Source organism: Sceloporus occidentalis, unplaced genomic scaffold (assembly GCF_023333645.1).
Source record: "Sceloporus occidentalis isolate IW3139 unplaced genomic scaffold, rSceOcc1.0.p SCAF_4, whole genome shotgun sequence".
In the NCBI taxonomy this organism is placed as follows: Eukaryota; Metazoa; Chordata; class Lepidosauria; order Squamata; family Phrynosomatidae; genus Sceloporus; species Sceloporus occidentalis.
The window spans coordinates 84,891,111-84,911,719 of record NW_028316984.1 but is presented as its reverse complement, the minus strand read 5'-3'; the positions used below and the strand labels follow the sequence as shown (position 1 = coordinate 84,911,719).

General features: G+C 41.7%; 1 protein-coding gene across 3 annotated transcripts in view; it reads left to right on the top strand.

Annotated features, from left to right (window-relative positions):
- Window positions 1–18,746, top strand: part of CABP2 (calcium binding protein 2) — a 31,592-nt gene extending 12,846 nt beyond the window's left edge. For 2 of the 3 annotated variants that reach the window (XM_089520672.1, XM_089520674.1), the window contains exons 2-7: window positions 864–1,031; window positions 3,014–3,044; window positions 7,425–7,559; window positions 13,519–13,628; window positions 16,494–16,641; window positions 18,074–18,746. In XM_089520672.1, the coding sequence (XP_089376798.1) occupies window positions 864–1,031; window positions 3,014–3,044; window positions 7,425–7,559; window positions 13,519–13,628; window positions 16,494–16,641; window positions 18,074–18,099 (618 nt within the window). In that variant the 3' untranslated portion in view covers window positions 18,100–18,746. The remainder of the gene's footprint in view (window positions 1–863; window positions 1,032–3,013; window positions 3,045–7,424; window positions 7,560–13,518; window positions 13,629–16,493; window positions 16,642–18,073) is intronic. The other variant, XM_089520673.1, reaches the window with a different exon arrangement.
- The last annotated feature ends 1,863 nt before the right edge of the window (window positions 18,747–20,609 follow it).

Sequence of the window (20,609 nt, the reverse complement as noted above, 5' to 3'; positions counted from 1 at the left end):
AGCAAACTAGAGTGCAGAGTCAGATACTCTGGGACCACATTTTTTGCCCTGGGGAGAAGATGCCCCTCCAGAGCCTACACAGATTGCCGAACATGCCAAACAAACACAAATTAAAGAGCAAACAAAAAAATATGGGTGGTTGAACAATCCCTTCTGGGTTTGAAAATTGGTGTTTTTTTAGGATTTTATACAGCACAGATGGACCCTGCTACCTGTTTAAAAGGTTAATTGCTACACTTGGAGCCTTGCAGGGGAGGCAATTCAGCATTTTATGGGAGGAAAAAGGAACAGAAAACCAACTTTGGGGGGGGGGGGCACATGCAGCCCCAGGGCTTCACTTTGCCTACCCCTTACCCAATGGCATCACTTTGTGTGTGAACACAATATAGTATCTCTTTGTAACTGCCCAGTTCTCTTCCTCCTCTCCTCCCATGGATGTACACTAGGAACAGAGTTGTGTGATATTACTTGACCTTAGCATGTCTGTCTACCTGCATTCTAGCACAAAGCAGGATGTATCAACTAATTCCTCTGGTTTGGCAGGATTCACTGAAGACTGCAGGCTATGCAAGCCTAGCAGCAGATTTCCACTTACCAGTAAGGAAACTGCGATAAATTTGGGACTGAAAAAAAATGTGAGATTTTTTTTTTACTGGGGCTGAGGGAGAATGACCTGCCATTATTTCCTTTGCACACCTCCGGTTTTCTTCCTTTGTCCTTCCTTCTTTCCATGTTCTCCATTACCAAAATCTCTGCTTTACCAGAATTTCCTAGGAGTCAGGGACTGAAGCACCCTGGCCCTGACAGGTGGAGAAATGAGGCTTTGTCTAACCATGCTCAGCTAATTTCAAACTATGCTACAGGAGAATAAGAAGCCCTCAGAGGCCCCCGGCTCCCCCTCTACCAGCAATGATGTGGACGAAATGATCGATGGCATGTCGTATCCCCCATTGCAGAACTACTCAGTGCTGCATGGCCTGGTGGGGCCAGCCTGCATCTTTTTGCGCCAGAGCATCGCCATCACACAGATTGTACGTACTTGCACTTCCCCCAATGCTCCCTTTAGATGGCACATCAGAACATAGCTACCGCTGCTCCCTCTCCCCACTTTATCACCAATTATATCCCCCCTATCCCTTTAGTATGTGCCCTTCCATACCACATGTTATAGAACTGTGATTTCACTTTAACTGCCATGGCAACATCCTATGAAATTCAAGGATATACAGTTTGGTAGAGCTCTAGAGCTCTCTGGCTGAGAATTTTGAGGCCTCTCTCTGAACTGCAGATCCCAGTAATAGCAATAGAATTTACACTTCTATACCATTTATCAGTGAATTCAGCATTCTCTAAGCAGTTTACAATCTGTTATCCAATTGCCGCCAGCAAGCTGGGTGCTCATTTTACCGACCTACGGAAGGATGGAAGGTTGAGTCAACCTTGGAGCCCTGAAATCAAACTCAAAACGTTGTGGCTGCAGTACAAGCATTTAACCACTGCACCACTAGGGCTTCAGTGGGATCCCAGGATTCCATTGGCTAGACCATGGCATTTAAAATAGAATTACAGTGCTATAACTGTGTAGTGTGAATGGGCCCTTATAAATGGATGCTGATACATGGTTCAGATCTGTTTCAGTTCTGAGCCAAGCTGAGCCATGCATTATTGTTGCCTCTATGAAGATTAATAATCTTACATTTGGGAACAAACATATATGTGTTACCTGTCAAAGCACAGCCTTGTGTTACTTTCTGCTGCATGTGTACAAATTTGGCAGCAAATGTGGACAGCGGCTGTTGTTCTGTGTACTCATAGAACCATTCATGCTGCAGCTTGTGGATTTTCATGTGGAATTTTTTCCCATATGGAAATTGCTTTGTGAGAAGTTTTGTTCATTGAGTCCATTTGCCATAGGTTGCAAGTCCAACAATAAGAGTCACTGGTTGGTTGGCCGATGGTTATGACATTTATATAGTACTTTGGATTGGTTTTGGTTGGTCCAAAGCTCACAATAAACTTTATCTTCTGTCAGTGTGGTGTTATTCCTATACAGTCAGCCCTCCCTATCCACGGATCCTTTATCTACAGATTCAAGCATCTGTGGCTTGAAAATATTTTTAAAATATATACACTCCAAAAAGCAAACTTAATTTTGCCATTTTATATAAAGGGCACCATTTTATTTTGCCACTGTATTTAATTGGACTTGAGCATCCACAGATTTTGGTATCCACAGGGGGTCCTCGAACCAAACCCCAACAGATACCATGGACCTACTGTTTTATAAAATATGTGGAGAAACTAAGGCTGAAAGAGCGAATGACATGCTTAAAGCCACCTAGTTAGCACATGATAGAGGCAGCCTTTCTACTGGGGACTTCCTGATTAGTTGCTCAGTCTCTTAGCAGCTTTGTAACATCAGCGTTTGGGCTACTCAGATTCACACTAAGAATCTATTAGGAGTCTTTAATGTCTTTGGAAAGAGTCTGAGAGTTTCCTCCAGTTAAAATGTAGCCTAAAAGAAGGTTACATTAAACCCAACAGTGATGCAACATGAGGCCATAATCTTCTGCCCAGTGAGGTGTGGTGGTTTGAGCATTGGACTATGACTCTGAAGATCAGAGGTCGATTCCTCGCTCAAGCATAAAAACCCACTGGCAGAAAACCCCATGACAGGGTTGCCATAAGTAAAAAAAATGACTTGGAGGCACACAACAACAATATCAAAATCCTTGGAAGGAAGCCCTATTGAATATTCTGGAAGCCCTAATGAATATTTTAGGTTCTGCTTCCAAGTAAACATGGATAGAACTGGGCTGCCCAAAGGAATAGGGCTTCATTTTACAAAAGCAATAAACTGAGTGGAAAAGACTCCTTGAGACTGTATTTGAGATACATGTGACTAGAAGGTCAGTAGTAGAAGGTTGTATATAGAATGACTGTGGGTGGGCAGAGCAGCCAGTATACATTTATATATTAATTTACTGGACTCCTTCTTTCCTCCCTTCTCCAGGACAGAGAGCTGCGACCAGAGGAAATTGAAGGTAAACTGAAAAATACCATCATATCTACTTCTTTAACTGTCAGGGCTGTAATCCAACCTCTTCTGCAGTAACAGGGGTGACCCTAACATTAGGTGGAGAGAGGCCGCCATCTCAGGCAGCTGGTTTTTGCTGCTATATGAAAGGGCAGCAAATGGTTGGTTAACTGGTGACTATTGTGTTTCCATTGCCAGGGACAGAGATGCTGCTTGGATTTTCTGCATCAGGTTCCAAGTAACTTGGCCGCCCTTTAGTACAGTGCACCTTGACATGTGGAGGATGACCATTTGCTAAACCTAACCAAGGAGCAAAATGTTTCTATTACAGTGTGTTTAGATTTCAAAGCCTAAGTCCAGGACTCCACAGCACAACCCTCCCCAGAGGTCAGCAGAGGTGTGTGGTGGGCAGTTCAGGCCTGAAACTCTCACTGAGTTAACATGCACATGTTAAAAAGCCAAGAGTTTTTAAAGCCAAGAGGCAGTCAGGCTAGGCATGTTCATACTTAGATGCATATTTCATTGCTTTTACTTTTACAGTACATCTTCCTTTTTTTTTTACAGCAATTCCTAACTATATATACAGTGAACCCGTGCCATATGTGGGCTTGCTATAGGCAGCTTTCAGCTTATGCTGAAGCCGCACGGGCACAGCAAATGGGAGAATGGACATGTGCAAGCACGAGCCCCATTATATCCAATGGGACTTGAGTATACAAGCTTTTTGCCTTAGGCGGGGGTGGGGGTGGGGGTGGGCGGTTGGAGGTGGGTCCGGAATGGATTCCCTGCATAAGACAAGGGCCCACTGTATTTAGCATCAGGGTATCCATTTAATTTGTGCAGTCGTGATGGTGCTGTAATGTTAATGAGCTTAACATGCAGAATTGCACATGCTCAAAGATATTTTTTAAATGGATTGGCATAAAGTTTTTTTCTGGGGAGGGTTGGTTGTCCTACCACACAAATGGAAATGATGAGGCTTCTAGGTGTTTTTGGATTGCAAGTCCCATCAGCCCTAGCCTGCACAGCCAATAATAAAGAATGCTGGGGTTTGCAGTCCAACTTGGATGTTAGGCCACATGATCCGCACCCTGGGTGTACATTCTCAAGAATGAAGAAGCCAAAGGAAAAAGTATGATAGCGGTGGAAAGAATTAATATTCACTTAAAGCCACACTGTAGAATTAAAGCAGTTTGATATCACTTTAAGTGCCATGACTATCCTACAGAATCCTGGGATTTTTAGTTTGTTGAGGTATTCAGCCAGATCTGTCAGAGAGCCTTGTTGCTTTACCAAACTACAAATCCCAAAATTCTGTAGGATAGAGTCCTGGCAGTTAAAGTGGAATCAAACTGCTATAATTCTGAAGGGTGGCTGCACCATCAGTGAGTTCACTGTAGCTGGAAGTAGCAATTGGATTTAGGCCTGTGCTGGGGCAGGAATCATGGGGTCCTCCAGAGATTTGGAGACTGAATAAGTCTGTGGTTCGATCCATATGGAAGGAAATTACATAACTGTACACAAAAGACATACAGTTTCCGGGTAAAGTTCCTGAGTGCTCTCTTCTTGAGTACATTTCCCTCCAAACATTTGCAGCACTAGTGGCAAACTGGGATTCCTCCATGAAACATCTCCTGAGCCAGAAACATTTATAGCTCTTTCAAATGATACAGCTATAGCTTTATGATTCCACTATTACTACTACTACTACTACTACTATTATTATTATTATTAGCTTTATTTATAAAGCACCGTAAATGTACACGGCGCTGTACAAAACCAATCATGCCTTCATTATACAGAGAGCCCTAGGATTTGTAGTTTAGTGAGGCATTAGAGGAGCTCCTTGGATGAGAATTCCATGCCCTCTAACATTTCACAATTGAAAACTGGCAACCTTATTGTACGAGAAAACAAAGTGGAAATGGAGCCGGAGGGTAGTGGCTTTCCTACCGTATGACATCATAGGGCTTCAGTTCTCTTGCAGCAGATGATGGTTGTAAAAGCACATCATTTTTCTAGATGGAAAAATCTGTTTGACAAAAGACATGCTTTTACAACCATTTCCCACAGAAAGAAAACTAAAGTACTACAACGTTATGTGGTAAAGCATGGAGAAAGCCGTTATTCTCCATCTCATTTTTGCTTTGTTTTCTCATGGGATAAGGCTCTGGGAAACATGTAGCCAAACATAATCAAAGTGTGGTCAAGATGGCAAACTTTATTAATGAGGAAGAACACACAAGCTAGGAGAGGCTCCAGCCATTTGCTCTTCCTTACCTGTAAAGAACAAGATTCCTCCTCTCCTCTCCTCTCCTCTCCTCTCCTCTCCTCCTATCCCTGCTGAGTTAATTCAGTTACAAACTACTTTTGCACTTTAAACTCAGGGCCTTACTGCACTGGTCCTTTTTACAGTGTTAATCTGTTCCAGCTATTCACTGTAGGGTTGCTGATTATAGATAAACTATTCTTCACCTTGTCACCTTTCTGCACCACTAGCACACTCTACAAATGGATTTCTCTACTGCAGTACCGGCATCATAGCCTCTTCCCCTCCCGCCTTTCATTTCACGATTAGTCCATTCTTGTTTTGTTTTGTTTGCCATCATGTCACCATGGGCTCGTTCCCATGATGATTTAAAGCGAATTGCTTATTGGTTTATATGACTGACATTCCCATTTGAAACCAGTTCCGATCCTACTTTGATCGATTTCTGTCATGGTAAAGCGAGGCATACGCAAAAAACTGGTTTTTCCAGGCACTAGTTTTCTAGCAGTTCTTTTGAAAAGAATCGGTTCCCAAGGGTGTTGTTGAATGACAGATTGGAATCATACCATTTTGGAGGGGAGGGACTAATGACAGAGGGGTGTTTACCATCCCTCCTCAGTTTTTGGTAGATCCACCAATTCCCCCCCTCAGCGCTGCCTTTGTGCTTGTGGTGTGACCTATGGGTGCATGTTCTTTTTTAAAAAAGATAAAAGATTTAATTCATTGATTTTGCAACTACTTGCAATCAGTGAAGCAATTAATCGAATCTTCTAGCAATTTTTAAAAAGTAAAATTGATAGATTTATTGGTTTTGAAACTATTTGCCTCAATGATTGCAAGTAGTTGCAAAATCAATCAATCAAATCTTCTATCAATTTTACTTTTTAAAAATATAGCTCTCAAGCTGGGCTGCCCAGCTGCCGCTTATGTCACTGATAAATAAATAAATATAAATAAAATAAAATTTATTTATATCCCGGCCTCTCTACAAAATGCAATCGAGGCAGCTTACAAGATTAAAAATATATAGTCCGAACCCTCAACCCACCCACCCCTTAAAATATAATTAAACAATGTAGAATTTAAAACATAAAGCATACTTAAAAACAATGCAATAACTGTGGTGAAGTCAGAGGTCAGCAATTAGATTTTCTTTTTAATAGCTGGAGAAATATTCAGGAAAGGCCTGCCGGGAGAGATCCGTCTTTACAGCTTTTTTAAAGCTGTTTAGAGTGGTAATATGACGGATCTCATCTGGCAGGCCATTCCACAGTCTGGGAGCTACAGCTGAAAAGATCCTCTGGACATCACCACCCTGTGTACGGGGAAAAACACGTACATTCAAATCCCATTTGTTTCTATGATGGCGCATCCCCTTGGCAAACACGCCATTTTGTCCTCTTGGGCTTGCCGTATATGTAAGCTCAAATCCACATACAGCAATCCTGCATATGATGTGGGTGCACTGTATTCCATCAGAGAAGGCCTCCAGTGTGAGTTTGGGTGTTGGGTGTTGGTAGTGGTGAAATGCATACCCTCGAACTGTCTAGATTTGTTCCCATTAATCCTCTGTCATTCTACTGTTTCAGCTAATTTTAAAATGTCCTTGTTTCTCTCTTCCATCTATTTCTCCCCTTTGTTCTCTGCTTACTTCAGTTGCTGCAGACTGAGTTCAAAGTGCAAAAGTAGTTTGTACTCAATTAACTCATTGAGGAGAGGGGACAGAATTTTACCCTTTTTTGTAGACCAAGACAAAAGTAAACTGCTGCATCCTCTTCTAACCTGTATTCCTCTTCGTTAATAATTTTTGCCATCTTGACCATATTCTGAGTTTTATTTTATTTTATTGGGCCACATGTTGGAGAGCATGGAAATGCAATAGTGTTTTTTGCTGAGGAGCAGCAAAACTGATTTACCTCATTCTGGGGCCCAGTCTTCTCCTTCTCATTTGTATTGGTGCTTGCAAGACACACATGGATTTTCAAGGACAGCTAGTTAATCAACAACTTGAAACAAACAGTGATAAGCTGATAAGCATCTTCTGAAGCTGCAACTCCTGTTATGCCTTAAAAGAAAAGAAGTCTAGCTGGATTCAAGTGGAAATTTTTCTCTTTCCAGAGCTAAAGGAGGCTTTCCGGGAATTTGATAAAGATCGTGATGGCTACATCAGCTACAAGGACCTGGGAGAATGTATGCGTACCATGGGTTACATGCCCACTGAAATGGAGCTCATTGAACTATCTCAGCAGATCAGTAAGTTTCTAGGATTGCTAAATCAACACAGAAACACTAAGGAATGATGCATGCCACAATTGTGAATTACCCCAGTGAATTGTCCCAGATTAGCAAGCTGCAATCGCATTCAACACAGACTCACTGATCTTTTCTTCTGTCCCTCTGCCTTCCAATCCTGGAAATAGGTGAAATCAAGAACTGATTGTGGCTACTCCTCACTCTTGTGCTGGTGTTGTAACAGTCTAAAACAATGCTCATTTTTTGACCTCTCCAAATTCATCTCACAGACAATAGCATAATGCATTTATGATGTTATTAAAGGTGGCTATTGGCTTGCTTCCATGACAGTGTGGCAGTAAATTCATGTGGGGGTGTTATCTGAAATTTAAAGTAGCTATCCAGAGTACTGAATCTATTTTGAGGACAGGGTTCAGCTGCTTGAAAGTTCAGATCAAAACCTGGGGTGGATTCACTGCTCTACTGGCATGGATGCTACCAACCACTACTGGAAGTAGTCTGACCCTGAGAAGGAATATCTCAAGCTCAGTTTATTTTCCTTGGTATGCCTTTTCTGGCATAGCTCAACTCAAGTCTAACAGTCTCTGACTCTGAGAAAATCAACAGAGCTGATTTGATGTGGTTGGTTTATTCTCTCCTGGTTTCAGACAAGGATTTTTTCAGAGCTATCTAGAGATGGCAGAGATTGAAGCTACCTGTTGAATGCAAAGCATGTACTCTTCCACCACGAAGCTAGAACTGAGTTTTGCCTATTTTCCAAAAGGAGAAAATAGGTTTTCACAAACATTGCGTCAAGTGCTATACAAGCAAAATGATCAGGCATATAGAAATTATTTCCTGGATAAAGAACTGGAATGGTTTTCTTAAAATATACTAATGTGTTTCTTGTTGCTTTGCAATTAATGCATTATTAGCATGGCACCAACATGTTATTAAGATGTTGCTTTTCATTTTCAAAGTTATATTTATTCACAAAAATGTTGGTCATGCAGAAGTTATTTGTAGAAGTAATAAGCAAAGGTTACTCATTACCCTGACAAAACTGAAAGCTGTTACAGGGCATCCACTGTTCTGTCATAATATCAGACCTTCGTTAACAAAAACCTAACATGTTACAAGTAATATCTATTATTACAGAAAAGAAATGTCTAGCTGCTCAATGGAGCAGCTTTTGATTGGTCCCTGTGAGAACACACTGCTGGGCTACATAGGGCATTGGTCAGTTCCAGTAGAGTTCTTCTTATAGTCCTAAAAGGTGGTTTAGAAGAATGCAAGTCTTGAAAAGCGTTATTAAGATTTCCTGACTCTCCTGTCTGCCAGAAGGCAATTATTTTGAGTTGAACAGAAACTGAATCTAGAAGCATTTACTTTGATGAGGTTAGGTAGAATCAATATTTGTACCATGAAATATCACCCACATTTCTTCTGTAGCTTCTGTGCACTTCCACTGTTCCAGTGGTATACTTTGAGATGCACAGAGCATATATGTAACCCTTCTCCAGCTACTGAAAGAGCTTTGCATTACAGGCCAAATAATCAGGTTTATCTACACTAGGGGTAGGCAACCTTTTTGAGCCGGGGGCCAGGTTGCTGTCCCTCAGACAACTGGGGGGGCCGAAGCCAAATAAATAAATAAATAAATAAATAATTTTTAAAAAATTTAACTAAATAAATAAACTGGGACAAATGTAGGACAAAATTTTCAAATGGTGGACACATTTTTTAAAAAAGTGGAGGACACCCTAAAAAATTTGCTAATTTTTTAAAAAATGTTAATATAAATGCATGAGGCTTCTGAGGCTTCTATAGACAATTGCTCCTGCGCGCGAGAGGCCAAAGGCCCCGGTGGCAATCGGCGGCAGGACCAGGCTGGGGCCGGTCCCAAGGCCTCGAAGGGCCGCATCCGGCCCGCGGGCCGCAGGTTGCCTACCCCTGATCTACACAATGATAAGAAAGAGCCTGCTGCCATACTGAAGATTAACCAATTTATTATCACACGAACATTTATGAACTACTGTTCACTTGATCAGCCTCAAGAAGTGATTTCCAGAAATTCAGTTATAGCATATATGCAGTACATATACAGCATATAAGTGATGAGATTATAGACAGTGCACTCAGAGGAAAATTAAATGTAGAAAGTATTGTTAGTAACAACTAACATTACTAACACTGACAATTTGCAAAACTTTTGCTGGTAACAAACACCTTTAGAGTAGATAAGCCAATGAACTCATGCAATGTGATTAAAATCCACTGTCCTAATTTGAAACTCAAATGATAGATTAGAACCTCCTACAGAATTGTAAATTCAGTTTTTTTAACCTCCCTAAATCATTATTTTTTAAAGAGATAAACAGTATCATTAAACAGCATAATTACTTTTAAATGTGCAACCTTTGCACATGGCCATCCTCAAAGTTCTCTGATAGTCTGACATTCACCAATAATAGTTTCTATGACACAGTATACCACTCACACTTCTGGTTTCTCCCTGGTATATACAGCTCTTACCCATCCAAACCCCACTGATTAGTCCCGGTGCTAAAGTAAAATTAAGGAGGTGCTGCGGAATATATATGTTTCATACACTTCCTTATCAACATTTATGCACAGTGATGGAATCCTTCTTCTCTACTTAGAGGGAAAAGCCTCACTATAATAGTAGAAGAATTGGCTGTGCTGTTTCACTCTGTCATGCAAGTGGCAGTTGGTGGCTTCCACCTTAGTGAAATGAAGTTCAGAGCTGATCCCTCACTTCATTGATTTAGGAACCACCAATTGCCACTGGAAATTTTGTATAGTGCAGGGACCTTTAGCAAAGAAGAAGAGGAAGCTTGCAACTGGCAGCATAATCAGAACAAAAGCACAGAAACATCTGATGGGAGTAAAAACTTCCCAAAAGCAGGACCACCCACCCACAGAATCATGCAGCACAAAGTATACAGTGTACAGAGCAGCAAATGCAATGCAGAAAGACCTATATGACTCTATTATCCATTGTTTTAAAAATAAAAATGCTCCAGGGAATTTCATGATTTTCTTGTTGTGCTCCTTCACTAATAGGCTGTTCAAGGAAAGTTCACACATACTTTTTCATGTTAAGCAGGTGGCAGTTTTCCTGGACAGACTGAGTCTGCAAAATGATCACGTCAATCAGACATTAAGAGCAGGGACATTAGGGAAGGGGGCCTTCAAGCTCCTTCCTCCCCCCTCCTCCCCTCCATCAAAACCACGGAGAACTCAGAGAGGGAAAAAGTTGCAAGCTCAGAGAGAGAGAGAGGAGGGAGAGAGAGAGAGAGAGAGAGGAGGGGGAGGGAGGGAGGGAGGGGTCCTTGTGATTTCTTTCTCTTTCCTTTCCATCGGAGTCCGGCTTCCACTCCTCCTCCTCCTCCTCCCCCCTCCTCCCTTGTGCTTTTGCCAGAATAAAAGTCTCTTCAGAAGAAGGGAAGAAAGGGGGGGAAGGAAGGAAGAATGATAGGGAGGGAGGGAGGGAGAACGGAAAAAAAGAAGGAAAAGAAAGGGAGGAAGAGGAAAAAGGAAGAAAGAAAAAGGAAGGAAGGAAGCTTCTAAAGGGAAATATAAAATATAAAAGAAAGAAAAGGTGACTTTTAACTTTCCTTTCAGCAGTTATATCCATATACAATATAGTAAAATAATAATAATAATAATAATAATAATAATAATATCCCTTACCCAAAATTCTGAGGACTAGATGTATTTTGGATTTTGGAGTTTTTCAGATTTTGGTATATTTATATACAGTATGTCTAATGGGATATAATGGGAGATGGGATCCATGTATGTCTCATATGCATCTCACAGACATAGACTGAAGGTAATTTAATACACAATATTTTTAAAATAATGTTGTGCTTCTGCACACTGAGCTTCAGCAAAACCCTGAGACCACTATTCCTTGTATAATTCAATAGTTCAGTAATTGATCTAAACCTTCAGGATTCCCAGGTGTCCTTGAGTTGGGGTCAGACTAGATGCTCTCAGGGTCAGTTTTGGGTTTTGGAATAATTCAGGTTTCAGGAGTCCAGAGAAAGGAGACTCAGACTCTACTCTGGACATTTCTTCTGATAATGAACTCAGGTTTTCAAAAACAGTCATTCTGGATTTTTGCAACAACAAAAAAGAGGAGGGTCTGTGATGCAAAAAAGCAAGAGGCTGCCTTCCAGCCTTGTTTTTTCTCTTTTTTAAAAGACAAATAGAATAAAATACAGTTAGCTGGCCCTTTTTCAGCATGTCAATGGGGATGCTTTGACTGAGAGTTCCTGCATGGCAGAATGGGGTTGGACTGTATGGCCCTTCTTAGGGTCTCTTCCAACTCTATGATTTTATGATTAATTAATTAATATATGGAATCAATCTAAGATGATGAATCGGGGCTGTGGAGTCCTATGGCCCTGCTCCAGGCAATGCTAGACTGCAGGCCCCATCATCCAGCAGCACCACAGAGTGATGGGAACTGCAGTCTAATAAGGCTGCACACTGCAGAAATAATCCAGTTCGACACCACTTTAATGCTATGGAAAATCCTGGGATTTGTAGTATGTTGTGCCACTAGAGCTCTCTGACAAAGAATGCTAAATGTCTCACAAAACTACAATACCCAGATATTGTTGTTGTTGTTGTTGTTATTTTCTTATATCCCGCCTTTCTCCCAATATACGGACTCAAGGTGGTGATTTTCCATAGCATTAATCTATAGTATATCTTTCTACAATGTAGATGGACACCTCCATTACATAATTTGTTGGGGATGCTTTGACTGGGAGTTCCTGCATGGCAGAATGGGGTTGGACTGGATGGCCATTTTTGGGGTCTCTTCCAACTCTATGATTCCATGATTCTATAGCACTCTGAGCCTACTGTGATTTTAATTGTTTTTAAATGTATAAAGGTATAAAGTCTTATCATGCAACCCATACACTGATGGACTATTGCACTATAATTTTTTATTGATTGATTTTATACCCTGCCTTTCTCCCAAAATAGGATTCTCTTAAAGGGGTTTGTTTTTCATAAAAAGAAAGGAACGTATAATGGCTTGGAATTAAAAATTATGATAGATAGATAGATAGATAGATAGATAGATAGATGAGTCGTGGAATTAAAAATCGTGTGTGTGTGTGTGTGTGTGTGTGTGTGTATGTCTTGGAATTAAAAATCCCTCTTGGAAGTGGGAATGAAATGTTGTGTGGATGCAGCCTGGGTTCTTAGCTCAGCTTAGAAGTTAGAATGCAGTGTCTCAAAGCATGAGCAGAGTGTCTCTGAGCATGAACAGAGTGGCTGCTGCTCACTGCGTGAGCAGCTGCACTTTGCTTTATCGAGCTCAATTTATCTGATGTAAACACCTTCAGAGGAAGGACTCAGTTTGCATCTGCACTGAAAAAATAATCCAGTTTGATGCCACTTTAACTGCCCTTGGCTCCATGTTGTGAAATGCTGGGATTTGTAGTTTGTTGTGGCACCTGACAGATGACTCAACAGGTCCTCAAAACTACAGATCCCAAGATTCCATAGCATGAAGCCATAACGGAAGTTAAAGTGGTGCCATCGAGGTGTCAAGGGTAAACGCTCAACCCTCTTTTTGTGTCTTGGGGAGGGGGGGGCTCTTAGCCTCTCAAAATGGTGGCACATAGTCTTGACCCCCCTTCCCAAAATCCTGGCTACGTCCCTGTTAAGAGGACAGACCAATTGTGACATGATTGTCTAAACACAACACACTCTTGATGATCTGTATTTGTGCAAACTAATTTGCTCTCCTGCTTTCCTACAAGCACATTTCACCATATAGAAGGAGATGGTAGGGTGGTGGAAGGGAAGGAAAAAGCAGGATAGATAGAAGGATGTTCAGTTTGTTGGCTGGGAGATGGCTCACAAATTCTCAGCCTGGCACTACCCAGCTTGTTTTTGGCTGAAACTTCCTCTCTCTGTGTGTCTACAGCTGGAGGGAAAGTGGATTTTGATGACTTTGTGGAACTGATGGGTCCCAAGATGCTGGCAGAAACAGCAGACATGATTGGGGTGAAAGAACTACGGGATGCCTTCCGTGAGGTGAGAATCATACAACCCAACACTTAGTGAATGGAAGACTGTGTGCATGTGCATGTGCATGTCCAGAGAGTGGAGGGGGGGGACTGCTATCACTTTCCTCTTAGCCCTGTTTTTTCTATACTATATTCTATATTCTCACTAAGCAAACAGCTCTCCACTACTACAGCTTGTTTAACCTAATACCACTGTGGCCCAGAATTCTGGACCATGCCAACAACTATCAGGTCAGAATGCACAGGGAAGCCATTGAAATCCGCAAACACTTGGACATCTTCAACAGGAAAGAAGAATCCCTTAAAGGAAACAAAGTTTGGCTACCAGTCCTGCAAAATAGCAAAACCAGCACTCAGCAAATGCAAATGAGAAACCACCCAGGGTTTGGGGGGGGGGGACTTTCCCAGCAGATAATGATCAGCAATTAGCAGACACTGATCCTCTTTTGCATATCCTACCACCCTGAGGCCCAGCCATCAACAACAGAACAATACACAGATTAACAAGGGAGTCACTCCTCCTCACCCACGGTCACACATACTCTCTCTCTCTCTCTCTCTCTCTCTCTCTCTCTCTCTTTTTCAGGACAACATTCTCTGAAGATGCCAGCCACAGATGCTGGCGAAACATCAGGAATAAACTCTTCTAGAACACTGTTAGGAAGGATCTAATTAGGGGAATTTTAATTAGCTGAAATATAGCCGAGAGGTGATCCTAGCAACACCATGTGCAGGAAACAGGTCCCAATAGAGTATACCAGAGGTCACCAGCAAGCCCCAAGAGAACTAGAGGCTGATACCAACTAGGTCCAATTAAAAGGGTAACGTTTATTAAAGAACAGGGAAAACCACACAGCAAAAAGGGAACATACACACACACACATTCAGTGCTACAGAAGGGGATGGGCAAGTTTGGGAGATAGGTTTGAGAAAGAGAGGCACCACTAGGGAATACTACCTTAGAAGTCTCCAGGAAGTCTGATGAAGCTTGGGTGGACAGTAGATCACAACCGCAGGAGCGGGGGAAGAGGGCTGCGGGAGCTAGGATCAGAGTTCAAACTGGTGTGGACCAGCTTGCAACACTAGCACTAGCACAAGGAGGGTCTGAAAACCCAGGGTTCTTATAGGGCGGAATGTATCCGGAGGCTATGGGAACTTGCTAGACAAAGGTGTTGATTGCTTGGGCTTTGTAAAGCCAAGAGCAAGTAATGTGTTGCACAATGCATTTAGGTCTGGACACAATTCGGAGGGGCATCCGACTTGATTACTAAGTTGTTAAGCTGATCACTGGCTCATCAGGTGAGAAGCCAAGACTATTGTCTTACTTGGCAAGCAGTGGCGATTCTGGTTTGGCGACTCCCAAACTTCCTATGGAAAATTTCCAGTTCTATCTTTTTCTAGGGCTCTGCCTCTGCAAGGTTAGCTGCCTATGTGGTCTCTTCGCCTTTAGGTTAATGGCGGGTCTTTTCTGGGGTCAGTCAGGGGTCATAGCACAGACCGCATGTACCCAACATTTTATTAAAATCAAACTAAGTAACAACATGGCCAGATAGCCCGAAAAACCCACAAAAAACCATGGATGCTGGCCGTGAAAGCCTTCGACTTCACATTGTCTTCAAGATGTTTCTGACTTATGGCAACCGTAAAATGACCCTATTATGGGGTTTTCTGGAGCTGAGAGTGTGTGACTTGCTCAAAGTCACCCAGTGGATTTCGATGGCCAGGCAGGGAATTGAACCCTCATATTGTAGTCCAATGCTCAAACTACTATACCACACTGGCTTTGAATACCAAAACTCTATTTCCAAATGCTTATCAGAGATTTTAAGTTATTGAAACACTAGAAATTTGGGCACTGAAAGAAAATTCCATTTGGAAGCAGAATCGGGTGAGAATGCCCTCCTTTTACCCCAGCCGCCATATTATATCCTTGTATACTAATGTCAAGAAGCTTCACAATTTTCACCTGCTGCCCATTTAAACAATAAATTGTTGCTCTTGGAAGCTTCCAGGAGAGGCAATTTGCTCCTTTGTGGGAGCCACTCAACCTGGAGAGTCCAAAGGGGGTCAAGGGCTACAATAACAGTCTTGGAGGGCTATATGCAGCCTTAGGGCCATAGTTTACCTAGAAGGGTACATGTGCAATGTCATTTTGAGACTAGCCAGAGGATCATCCAGTGTAGGCAAGGTGGGAAACAGTGGTCAAAATCCTACAACTGGGTGATATAGTGTAAATCTCTACATGTGGAATTATGTGCAGATTGTGTTGTGACTCTTGTATTCTGTAACAACATTGCATGGCCAAATGCACAACTGAAGGAGCATTATTACCATCTCTGCAGACTGTTGCGTATTGGCTGAGAAGGGACTAGAACTAAATACAGATATTACGCATTGGACAAAGAAGTCCAGCTGCTTCTGCAGGGGGACATATAGATACATATGGACAGTATTGTGGCTGTTGTCTATTGATATTTAAAGCAGGAGCAGCAAAGTCCATTAACTGCAGCAGATGTAGATTGCAGAGTGATAATGAAAACTCCTTTAGTGAAATATGCATCCGATTGTAGCTTTCAGCTTGTGAACTTTGCATGTGGATCCATTGCAAACTGGCTGTGTGTAATTGATGAAATGTGTAGTGGACACAAGTTGTACATGATGAGCATGGTCAGTACTTCATGTAAATACCAGACACTCCATTCACCGGTCTTATAGGCCCATCAAAAGTGGAGAGAACAGTAAAAGTACCCCATGGATTCAGAGAGGTGAGGTAGGACTGCGGACTAGAGAAGTGAATGAATAGCAGGCTGTTCAACAAAGGTATTAGAATGAGTCTTTTTTCTTCTTCTTCCTCTTCCTTCTGTTCTTCTAGTTTGATACAAATGGTGATGGGCAGATCAGCATGGCTGAGCTACGTGAAGCTATGCGTAAGCTTCTGGGGCAGCAGCTGAACTACCGTGAAGTGGATGAGATCCTCAAAGATGTTGATCTCAATGGGGATGGCCTTGTGGACTTTGAAGGTACCAGAGAAAATAGAAGGCTTTCCATTTCATGGTTGTGTCTTTCCCACTGAAGGTAGAATGTGAAGGCCAAGACTAAGTGAATATTTCATATCTGTTATAAGCTCTGGAAAAGTGTGAGAGGTCTGGTGAAATTTCCAGAGTCGCCACTGATATTTTCCCTTCCGTTCACTGGGGTTGTGGCAATATGGGAAAAGGTGGCATGATGAGCTAGAATGGGTGGGCAACTCCAGCTAGTCCTATTTTCTGTCCTAGTTACACTAATAAAGAGTTGCTGAGGAAGAGAAAAGAGAGGTCAACATAGTAATGCAGGACTGCTGACACCTACTATTCCCAATTGTAGATGGTCATGGGGAATCAGGTCATAAGGGTACAGCTTGGAAGGATTCCTCACAATCAGCCAACACTTATCACAGTTGTCCAAAACACACTGCAGAAATCATCCAGTTTGAGACCACTTTAACTGCCCTGGCTCAATGCTAGGGAATTCTAGGAACTGTAGTTTTGTGAGATATTTAGCTTTCTCCGTCAGAGAGTTCTGGTGCCACAATAAACTACAATAAACTCCAGGCTGTTAGAAAGTTTTCCTTCCTCAACTGGTTAGAAATTAATGCACAAAACAACTGCAAAGCATACAGTCTTTGGTCTTTAAAAAAGAAGTTAAGATTTTATGAAAAACTACATTCATGTGCTAGGGAGTATTTTGTAAGCATCACATGAGCTCCCCCTTCTGGACTTAATTTAATTTGTTGTTCTTGTTGTGTGCCTTCAAATTGTTTCCAACTTATGGTGATCCTAAGGCATGGGGTTTTCTTAGAAATTTGTCCAGAAGAGGTTTGCCATTGCCTTCCCCTGAAATTGAGAGCATGTAACATGCCCAAGGTGAGACAGAATTAAACACAATAATAGTTTTTTGTGGGTTTTTCGGGCTATGTGGCCATGTTCTAGCAGATTTTCTTCCTGATGTTTCGCCAGCATCTGTGGCTGGCATCTTCACATAGCCCGAAAAACCCACAAAAAACTATGGATGCCAGCCATGAAAGCCTTCGACTTCACAAACACAATAATCTTTAAGAGTTAACCAGGAAAATATCAAACAGAAAGAAGTATAATCCTTGCTGATCAATAGATTAACAGTCTTCAATACACTCTACCACTGGATTTCTCATGGTTTGCCAACACCACAGCTAGGGACTTAGGAAAAACAGTTTCCCTGTTCCCTGCACAAAGAGTAATTAATATTTTGTGCATTGCTAGTTTAATGATCCCTCAGTCGGCCTGGTTTATTGTTCTTTGGTCATCTACCCCATGGTTTCTGAACAGCAGACTCATGCCATGATCACGCTCTTGTTCCCTCTTTTGGTTAGTTGCAGATGGAATAGGCTTTCTCTCCTCACTTGTGATGCAACATCTTTGGGTTTCCTTTTTGCAGAATTTGTGCGGATGATGTCTCGCTGAGAGCAGCTAGTAGCAGCCAAGGCGGATGTGCCTTATTGAGTGGAGAGACTTTAAACTGCCATATATTCCAGGGCCATGACTATGACCTTCAAGGGCAGTATGCAAGAACTTCCCATATACCCTGCCAGGAGCAAAACAATGAGCCCTGAAGTCCAGAGGCCTACAACAGCTTCACAGCTTGCAACAGCATCTGAACCAGGCCCTAGATCAACAACTGATCTACTGTGTTACATACAGACATAACCATCTACCCCGTGCTCACTCTATCTTTGGATGCCATCATACCTTGCCTTTGAATTGTTTGCTCTGCTGCTGACCGTCACCCCATGCATACCTTAAAGAAGGAATAGTATTAACCAATGCATCTCCCAGACTGGGTCTGCATGCAATTCTGTTCTAAATATTCCAAATTCCTTTCTGCTCTCTCCAAGAGAGGCTATTTCTCATTACCATTCTCTCTAAATAGTGTCTGTGTTTTAAACATGTATTTTGTTTCCTACTGTGGCCTGAGTTGCACCACCACCACACCATTTCTGGGTTATAATTTGTAAATGATGTCATTACTAGCTGTCCTTCCTAGGCAGAGTGGAAATGCAAGACCAATGACCAGTGGTGGTTAGGACAAAAAGAACACGGCATGTTCCTAGAGTTGGTGGCTAATGCAAATTCTTAGCCAGCTTTAGCGATAAGTGGGATCTATGATAACATAAATGTTTATTAGGACTACAGGAAGTAACAGCAGTGATCCTGAAGTGCTTCTTCATTGATAATGCTGGGAATTGAATGTTGCATTCCTCTACTACCAGGACTATCTTTTCCTCTTGGGCTCTGCAAATGTTGGACTGCTTTACAGACTGCCCTTCAACTATATGTGTATAGCACATTTCTGATCTATAGTTGGGCTCAGGTTCCCGTATCCTTTTGGTTTTCAAACTGTGCTCTGGCGAATTCTGGAATCCTCTGGAAGCTTAATAGAGGTTCTCCAATGAGAAAACCAGTAATGGTGGACTAACGTTTCCCATTATCTTCTTAAAACAACCAGCCTTACAGGAGTACTGGGCAAAACTAGGGGCACTCTTGAGTTCATGTATAGCAATAGGGAGGTCCAACAGCTCTGTTGTACCTTCCTGCAGAAAATAGGTATATAATTCCAAAAGCTTCCCAGAATTGTTTGCAACAAACAGATAAATCAATGTGGACAAGCCTCCTTGTCAGAAAAGACAGTTTCCCAGTTGCACTTTCTGTGGAGAAGTCAAATATACTGTACTTCAGGACAGATAATACCCCTCAAGCATATTGCTCTCTCACTTGTGCATATGGCCCACATTGTTCTTCTCGCAGAACTAATATCCTACATCTGACTGTATCAATAAGGTTTTTCAGACAAACTAATTAAAACTAGGTTTCACTATGTATTTATTTCATAGTGTATCATATCATTATTGACCAGTACACCCATTCTGATGTGAATTTTATGAGTTTCGTCAGTGATATTTTGGCTAACCTTTGCAACAAATGGATGATATAAAAACACATCTCCCTTGCTGTTTGTCTGTGTATTTCTGTTATGGAAGACAACTAGTTTTAAAAAAACCAGTACAAGTTCTAACTTATAAATGAACTAAATTTGGAAACATCTGCAGGTATGTGCAGCAATTCCTTGGGAAGAAAAATCACTATTTTTTTTCAGCTAATGCAAAAGTATTTTGTAGAATACATAGTCTTAGAACAGATGTTTCCTCTGAATCTAATTTATTAAATGTAGCCAGATGTCAACAAATATTCTCTGTGTAGCTTGCAGATCAAGGAAAACAGTACAAAATGTAAAAAATACAAAATGCAATATAATTCAAAACAATAAATTAAAAGCCAACGAAAAAAATGGTGGCCCAAGGAGTAAATGAAAAGGCTCTGTAAATGAAAAGGTCTTTACCAAAAACATATAAAGAATGCCAGGTGAGCTTAGCAGGCTATTTCATAGTTGAATTGCCATTACTGAGAAGGCCCTCTCCTTAGTAACCACCCATCACTTGGGCCCCATTCAGACTGGCACATTTGCACTGGAGGGAACTGGGTACAATCGGAGGCCCTCCTCTCGAATGCCTCCGGAAGCAAGTGCCAACTATGAAATACCTTAATCAGGGTATTTAACCCCGAAACGCCATTGCAGCTCTTTACCCAATTTAAAAAGAAGAGTCCTCTGCTGTCAATCAAATTAGTTCTGCTTTCGTAAAACGTGACATTTCTTGCAGCCATTGGATAAGCGGATGGGGGCTTCCCCCCTCCTTTTTAAAAAAATCTGGCAGGCAGGGTGCACAGATGCTGTCAAATTTAAAAACCTCCGGTGTGTGTCTTGTGTATAGCAAAAGCAAAAGCATTCAGTTAGTATCAGTCTGCTGGCACTTCTCCTATTCTCCAGAAGTTCTCAAAGATTATTGCCAGTGGCTCCGATATTACTTTTGCCAGTTCTTTTAATACCCTTGGATGTAGTTCGTCTGGTCCTGGAGATT